Below are 9,181 nucleotides of genomic sequence, written 5' to 3'. Positions count from 1 at the left end.
ATTCAAATGAAAATTTAAAGAAAGCTGGAGTAGCAACACTAATATTAGACAAAGTAGACTTTAAAATAAAGATTGTTATGAGACAAGAAGGACACTACATTATGATCAAGAGATCAAATCAACAAGACATAACAATTGTAAATATACATGCACCCAAAATAAGGGCCCTGCAACATATAAGCCAGGTGCTAACAGCCATAAAAGGGGAAATTGACAGGAACACAATAGTGGAGGAATTCAACACTCCACACTCACCAAAATGAGTAGATCATCCATACAGAAAATTAATAAGGAAACACAAGCTTTAAATGACACATTAGAATGGATATATTTAATCGATATTTGTGAGACATTCTAACTGAAAGGAGCAGAATACTTTCTTCTCAAGTGCACATGAAACATTCTTAAGGACAGATCACATCTTGGCCACAAATCAAGTCTTGGTAAATTTAAGAAAATTGAAATCATATAAAGCATCTTCTGACCACAAAGATATAGAAATAAATTACAGGGGGAAAAAAAAAAACTTTAAAGAACATGAACACATGGAGACTAAAAAATGTTATTAAATAATCAATAAACCACTGAAGAAACCAAAGAAAAAGTAAAAAATACCTAGAGATAAACAAAATGAAAGCATGATAATCCAAAACCTATGGGACACAACAAAAGCAGCTCTAAAAGGGAAGCTTATAGCAATAAAATCTTGCCTCAGGAGACAGGAAAAAATCTCAAATAAACAACCTATTCTTACACCTGAAGCAACTAGATAAAAAACAAACAAAACCCAATGTTTGTATAAGGAAAAAAATTAAATATTAGGGCAAATATAAATGAAAGAGATGAAGAAAACAATAGCAAAGATAAATGAAACTAAAAGGTAGTTCTCTGAAAAGATAAACATAATTGATAAACCATTAGCCAAGCTCACCAAGATAAAAAGGAAGAGGACTCAAATCAATAAAATATGAAATGATAAAGGAGAAGTTAGAACTGACACCGTAGAAATAAAAAGGATTGTAAGAAATTCCCACAAGCAACTATATGCCAATAAAATGGACAACCTAGAAGAAATGGAAAATTTCTTAGAAAGATACATGCTTCAAATACTGAACCAAGAATAGAAAATATGAACAGGCAAGTCTTAAGAACTAAAATTGAAACCATGATTGACCTCTTAAACTCTTGGTGGGAATGCAAACTAGTACAGCCGCTATGGAGAACAGTGTGGAGATTCCTTAAAAAACTGGAAATAGGACTGCCTTATGACCCAGCAATCTCACTGCTGGGCATATACACCAAGGAAACCAGAATTGAAAGAGACACGTGTACCCCAATGTTCATCACAACACTGTTTATAATAGCCAGGACATGGAAGCAACCTCGATGTCCATCAGCAGATGAATGGATAAGAAAGCTGTGGTACATATACACAGTGGAGTATTACTCAGCCATTAAGAAGAATACATTTGAATCAGTTCTAATGAGGTGGATGAAACTGGAGCTGATTATATAGAGTGAAGTAAGCCAGAAAGAAAAACACCAATACAGTATACTAACACATATATATGGAATTTAGAAAGATGGTAATGATAATGCTGTATTCGAGCCAGCAAAAGAGACACAGATGTATAGAACAGTCTTTTGGACTCTGTGGGAGAGGAAGAGGGTGGGATGATTTGGGAGAATGACATTGAAACATGTATAACATCATATAAGGAATGAATCGCCAGTCTAGGTTTGATGCAGGATACAGGATGCTTGGGGCTGGTGCACTGGGATGACCCAGAGGGATGGTATGGGGAGGAAGGGGGGGGGGGGCATCCAGGATTGGGAACACATGTACGCCCGTGGTGGATTCATGTTTATGTATGGCAAAACCAATATAATATTGTAAAGTAATTAGCCTCCAATTAAAATAAATAAATTTAAATTAAAAAATTGTTTCTAAGAAACAGAAATCCAAGACTAGATGAATTCACAAGCAAATTCTTTCAAACATTTAGAGAAGAATTTCTGAAACTCTTCCCCATAATTGCAGAGGAATCACGACACCCAAATCAGACAGATATCACAAGAAAAGAAAATTATAGGCCAATATCACCAATGAACATAGATGTTAAACTCCTCAACAGAATACTAGGAACCTGTAACCAACAGCACATTAAAAAGATCATACATCCTAATCAAGTGAGATTCATCCCAGTGTTGCAAGACTATTTCAATATATGCAAATCAATCAATGTAAAACACAACAATTAACAAGCTGAAGAATAAATGCCATATTATTATCTCAATATACATAGAAGAAGATTTTGACAAAGTTCAAAATCCATTTATGATAAAAACTCTACAAAAAGTAGGCTTAAACGGAACTTACACCAACATAATAAAGGCCATATATGACAAACCTGCAACAATATTCAACGGTGAAAAGCTGAAAGCATTTCCTCTAACATCAGAAACAAGACAAGGATGTCCAATCTTGTCGCTTTTATTCAACATAGTTTTGGAAGTCCTGGCCATGGGTGTCAGAGAAGAAAATTAAATAAAAGGAATCCAAATTGGAAAAGAAGTAAAAGTGTCATTGTTTGCAGATGACATAATAGCATATGTAGAAAATCCTAAAGATGCTACCAGAAAATTACTAGAGATCACTAATGAATTAAGTAAAGTTGTATGATATGAAATTAATATACAGAAATATGTTGCATTTATATACACTGGCAATAAAAGATAAAAAAAGAAAAATTAAAAAAATTCTATTTACCATTGCATCAAAAATATAAAATATCTAGCACTAAGCCTACTGAAGGGAGTAAAAGACCCAAACTCTAAAGATTATAAGACATTGATGAAAGAAATCAAAGATGACACAGACAGATGAAAAGATACACCATGTTCTTGGGTTGGAAGAATCACTATTGTCAAAACGATTATACTAACCAAGGCAATCTACAGATTCAGTGAAATCCTTGTCATCTTACCAATGGCATTTTTCAAAGAACAAGGACAAAATATCTTAAAATTTTTGTGGAGACAAAAAAGACCTTGAATAGTCAAAGCCATCTTGGGAAAGAAAAACAGAGCTGGAGGATTCAGGTTTCCTGACTTCAGACTATACTACAAATGATACAGTCATCAAAACAGTATGGTATTAGCACAAAACAGGAATACAGATCAATGAACCAGGACAGAAAATCCACAGATTAACCTATGAATTTATGGTCACATAATCTGTGACAAAGTAGGCAAGGATATACAGTGGAGAAAAAACAGTCTTTTCAATAAGTGGTGCTAGGAAAGCTGGGTAGCTCTATCTAAAAGAATGAAATTAGAACACACTCTAACACCATACACAAAGTCAAACTCAGATGTATTAAAGATTTAAATGTAAGGCTGGATACTATAAAAATATTAGAGGAAAACACAGGGAGAACACTTCCTAATATAAATTGGATCAAGCTCTTTTTTTCATCATCCTCCTAGAATAATGAAAATAAAAACAAAAATAAACAAATGAGAGCTAATTAAACAAAAGCTTTTGCACAACAAAGAAAACCATTAAAAAATTAAAAGAAACCTCTCCATGTTAGAGAAAATACTTCAAATGAAGCAAACCAAAAGGGATTAATCTCCAAAATGCACAAATAGTTCATATAGCTCAATATCAAAAATGGCGAACAGTGCAATCAAAATATAGGTGGAAGATCTAAATAAACATTTCTTCAAATAAGACATACAGATGCACATGAAAAGATTCTCAACATCACTGATTTTTAGGGAAATGCAAATCAAAACTACAATGTTGTATCACCTCACACTGGTCAGAATGGCCATCATCAAAAAGTCTATAAACCATAAATGCTAGAAAGAAGGTGGAGAAAAGGTAACCCTCCTACACTGTTGGTTGGAATGAAAACTGGTACAGACACTATGAAGAACAGTATGGAACTTCTTTAATAAAACTGAAAACAGAGTTACAATATGATCTAGCCATCCCACTCCTGGGCATACATTTGGAGAAAACAATAATTTTAAAAATACATGCAACTGAATGTTCTCTGAAGCACTACTCACAATAGCCAGGAATGGAAGCAACCAAAATATTCATCAACATAGAAATGGATAATGAAGATTAGTACATATATATAATGGAATAGTACTCGGCCAGAAAAAGGATAAATGCATGCTATTTTCAGCAACATGGTTGAACCTAGAGGTTCTTATACTGAGTAAAGACAGTCAGACTGAGGAATACAAATATATGATTTTGCTTATATGTGGAATCTAAAAAGAGGCTACAAAGGGACTTATCTACCTGGTGGGCTACTGTTCATGAGATTACAAAGAGGTGGACATGACTGAGTGACTAACACTTTCATAAAACCAAAAGAGTTGCTGGTGTGGAAACTAAACTTGTTACTGAAGGGTAAAGGGTGCAGGGATAAATTGGAATTGACACATACACACTACTATATATATATATATATATATATATATATATATATATATATAAATAACATAGATAACTAATAAGGACCTCCTGTGTAGCACACAGAACTCCAGTCAATACTCTATAATAACCAATATGGGAAAAGAATCTAAAAAGAGTGGATATATTAATTTGTATAACAGATTCACTTCTCTGTACATTTGAAACTAACACAAAATTGTAAATGAATTATACCCCAAAGTAAAAAATAAAATAAAAAAAATAAGCCTTAGAGGCAAAATAATAAGTGTAGACAGAACATGGCACTTCCCTAGAATTAATATACACAAAATTTAGATATTATAAGTCCTTCTAATAGGAATAGAAAAACCATCAGTTAAATAAGACACGATACTAAGGAAATGACAGCCTGGGCAACACTTATTCATTTCAGGAACACCTACACAAATACTTTAGTTTTTTTTGTTTGTTTGTTTTTTGCTTTTCTCAACCTCATGCCTTATACCACAAGTGTTTGAGAATTCACTTTATTCTACCTTGAATCCAAAGATTCTTTCTCTAAATACTGATTTTGAATAATCAACTCATATTATATCCAGTTGCAAAGATTCATTAGTAGACACACAACCCATCTGAAGATAGTTTGAACAAATCTAAACTCCTTATAATTCTGTAGAATTACTTATCTATAGTGGTAAGTTTAATTTTTTCAAACTATTTTGACACTCTCCGACATAAATCACAGCAGGATCCTCTATGACCCATCTCCCAGAATATTGGAAATAAAAGCAAAAATAAACAAATGAGACCTAATTAAACTTAAAAGCTTCTGCAAAACAAAGGAAACTATAAGCAAGGTGAAAGGACAGCCTTCAGAATGGGAGAACATAATAGCAAATGAAGCAACTGACAAACAACTAATATCAAAAATATACAAGCAACACCTGCAGCTCAATTCCAGAAAAATAAACAACCCAATCAAAAAATGGGCCAAAGAAGTAAATAGACATTTCTCCAAAGAAGACATACAGATGACTAACAAAGACATGAAAAGATGCTCAACATCACTCATTATCAGAGAAATGCAAATCAAAACCACAATTAGGTACCATTTCACGCTAGTCAGAATGGCTGCAATCCAAAAGTCTACAAGCAATACATGCTGGAGAGGGTGTGGAGAAAAGGGAACCCTCTTACACTGTTGGTGGGAATGCAAAGTAGTACAGCCACTATGGAGAACAGTGTGGAGATTCCTTAAAAAACTGGACATAAAACTGCCTTATGACCCAGCAATCCCACTGCTGGGCATACACACCGAGGAAACCAGAATTAAAAGAGACACACGTACCCCAATGTTCATCACAACACTGTTTATAATAGCCAGGACATGGAAGCAACCTGGATATCCATCATCAGACGAATGGATAAGAAATCAGTGGTACATATACACAATGGAGTATTACACAGCCAGTAAAAAGAATACATTTGAACCATTTCTAATGAGGTGGATGAACCTGGAACCTATTATACAGAGTGAAGTAAGCCAGAAAGAAAAACACCAGTACAGTATACTAATGCATATATATATGGAATTTAGAAAGATGGTAACGATAACCCTGTATGCGAGCCAGCAAAAGAGACACAGATGTATAGAACAGTGTTTTGGACTCTGTGGGAGAGGGAGAGGGTAGGATGATTTGGGAGAATGGCATTGAAACATGTGTAATATCATATATAAAATGAATCGCCAGTCTAGGTCCAATGCATGATACTGGATGCTTGTGGCTGGTGCACTGGGATGACCCAGAGGGATGATACAGGGAGGGAGGAGGGAGGGATGTTCAGGATGGGGAACACCTGTATACCTGTGGCGCATTCATGTTGATGTATGGCAAAACCAATACAATATTGTAAAGTAATTAACCTACAATTAAAATAAATAAATTTAAAATTAAAAAAATTATTAAAAAATTAAAAAATAAAAAATAAAAATATGAAAATAAATAAATAAATAAATAAATTTATATTAAAAAAAGTATTTTGACAAAAGTATTTTACCATGTTTACTTTAAATTCGGGGAATACATTTATAATCAGAGCTTCTCAAATGCTCCATGATGTTTATAAACTTATCCGCATGATGATTACATGGGAATATGTGCAAATATTACACCCAGTATCCAATGGTTGATTAATGGCTAATGCTAGTTAAATAGAGTGGATAATATTCAATTATACACACAATCTGAAACTCATATACTAAATGTTTACTTTTGATGCAAAATTCAGTCCAATTTGACCAATCATGTAAAGTATAACCATAAAAATACACGAGAGGTTTTTTTCTGTTGATTCAGGTTTGGTTAATGTAGAATTACCCAGCTATTTTTAGAATTTAACTTTGACTAACTATTACATAGGATGTTTTGTGCATAAAATAGTGTATTTGTATTGTATGTCTACATACCTCTTGCTACACACACACACACACATACACACATAAAAGTAGGGTGTTATAACAAAAAAAAATATTCAAAAGGAAAAATACTTTCTTTTTCTAGTTCCTTGAGGTATAAGGTTGAATTTTTTGAGATATTTCTTTTTTATTAATATAGCTGTTTATTGCTATAAAATTCTCTCTTAGAAGTGCTTTAAATGGATCCTATAAATTTTGGTACAGTGTGTTTCCATTTGCATTTGTCTCAAAATGCTGTTATTTTCCTTTTGACTTTTTTTATTTTTGAACTATTTTCTGTTCAGTAGAGTGTTATTAAATTTCCACATATTTATGAACTTTTCAATTTTTCTCCTGTTATTGATACCTAGTTTCATTCCATTGTGATTGGAAAAGATATTCAATATGATTCCAATTTTGTTTGGTGACCTAACGTGATCTATCCTGTAGAATATCCCTTATGGACTTGAGAAGAATGCATATTCTGCTTCTGTTGTGTAGAAAGTTCTGTGTATATTTCCTCTGTTTATTTGGTTTACATTGTTGTTCAAGTCTTTTTTTTTTACATATTACTCATCTATCTGGATGATCTGCTAATTGATAAATGTGGTGTATTAAATTCCCAACTATTATTGCATTGCTATTTTTCCATTCAGTTTTGTTAATATTTGCTTTATATATTTAGGTTTTATGACATTGTGCAATATATGTACAAGTGCTATATCCTTTTGACATATTGACCTCTTTACCATTGTATGTGACCTTCTTTGTCTCTTAGGACAACTTTTAATGCAATGATTATTTTTTCTGATTTAAGTATAGTTATCCCTGATCATGGCAGCTTCTCTGGTTGTGCAGATGGTAAAGAATCTGCTTTCAATTCAGGAGACCTGAGTTTGATCCCTGGATCGAGAAGATTCCCTGGAGAAGGAAATGGCTACCCATTCCAGTATTCTTGCCTAGAGAATTGTATGGACAGGGCTACAGTTCATGGGATTGCTAAGAGTCAGACACAACTGAAGTGACTAAGCACCTATTAGCACCCCTGATCTATTTTAATTATTATTGCAAAGATTATCTTTTGCCATCTCCTTATTTTCAGCCTATATGCATCCTTAATACTAATGTGAGTCTCTTGTAGGCAGCATTTTAGTTGGATCATGCATTGTATCCATCCAGTCACTTTGTCATTTCATAGGAAATTTAATCCATTTACATTTAAGGTAATTATTGATAAGTAAGGATTTACCATTACCATTTTGGTAATTGTTTTCTGTCTGTTTTATAATTCCTTTTTTGCCTTCCTTTGTTGGGGTCTTCATTTCTGATTTAACAACTTTTTTAGCAGTGTGTGTTAGTCACTCAGTTGAGTCCGACTGTTTGCAACCCCACGAACTGTAGCCTGTTAGGTTCCTCTGTCCATGGAATTTTCCAGGCAAGAATATTGAGAGTGGATTGCCATTTTTAGCAGTAGGCTTTGATTTATTTCTCTTTTAGCTTCTCTACCACAAATGTTTCTCTTTGCAATTACCATGAAGCTTACATAAAATTTCTTATAGATGTGCCACGGCTTCGGTAGCAACTGTCTCTCTACACAGGTGTGAGCCTTGCTAGCCCTTCCCCCAGGAGACTGTTGCAGTTGGCCAGCCCCTGCTCCTTGGTAACTGTGTGCGATGGAAAGGCCGTGATCAAGAATGCTGATATATCGGAGGAGATACAACAGGACTCGGTGGAGTGTGCTACTCAGGCATTGGAGAAATATAATATAGAGAAGGACACTGTGGCCCATACCAAAAAGGAGTTTGACAAGAAGTACAACCCCACCTGGCACTGCACTGTGGGGAGGAATTTTGTTAGTTATGTGTCACATGAAACCAAACACTTCATCTACTTCTACCTGGACCAAGTGGCCATTCTCCTGTTCAAATCTGGTTAAAAGCATGGACTGTGCTACACACCCAGTGATCCATCTAAAAACAAGGACTGCAGACTAAATTCCAAATACCAGAGACCAAAGTCTTCAGCCTTGCTTAAGGGAACACCTTCATCTTTGAACCTCTATTGTGTTTTGTACAGGGCATTCTCTGTACTAGTTTGTTGTGGTTATAAAGCAATTAGCAAAACATCTTACATTTGTATTTATTTTATATTCCATACTTCTCTGCCCCATGTTTTCTCTCTTCAAAATCCATTCCTTTAAAGAAATAAATCTGTTGAAGAAATGTGAAAAAAATTCTTATAGTTATAACTCTTATTTATAAAGTGAAGTG

At 34.0% G+C, this 9,181-nt stretch overlaps 1 protein-coding gene across 1 annotated transcript; it reads left to right on the top strand.

Moving 5' to 3' along the window:
- Positions 1 to 7,745: 7,745 nt before the first annotated feature.
- On the top strand, positions 7,746 to 8,915 carry LOC138930886 (dynein light chain 1, cytoplasmic-like). Its single transcript, XM_070291275.1, has 2 exons — positions 7,746 to 7,772; positions 8,491 to 8,915. Exons 1-2 carry the CDS (start codon positions 7,746 to 7,748, stop codon positions 8,845 to 8,847), a joined length of 384 nt encoding a protein of 127 aa, XP_070147376.1. The 3' UTR covers positions 8,848 to 8,915.
- Positions 8,916 to 9,181: the final 266 nt, after the last annotated feature.

The sequence above is a fragment of the Ovis canadensis genome, chromosome X (genome assembly GCF_042477335.2).
Source record: "Ovis canadensis isolate MfBH-ARS-UI-01 breed Bighorn chromosome X, ARS-UI_OviCan_v2, whole genome shotgun sequence".
In the NCBI taxonomy this organism is placed as follows: Eukaryota; Metazoa; Chordata; class Mammalia; order Artiodactyla; family Bovidae; genus Ovis; species Ovis canadensis.
This window is presented reverse-complemented; position numbering and strand designations above follow the sequence as displayed.

Excerpts from the sequence above, each read along its gene's own strand:
- LOC138930886 (XM_070291275.1), top strand. The coding sequence starts at position 7,746 with ATGGCAGCTTCTCTGGTTGTGCAGATG. Across the intron at positions 7,773-8,490 it reads CTTCTCTGGTTGTGCAGATG|CAACTGTCTCTCTACACAGG; the intron begins GTAAAGAATCTG and ends CGGCTTCGGTAG.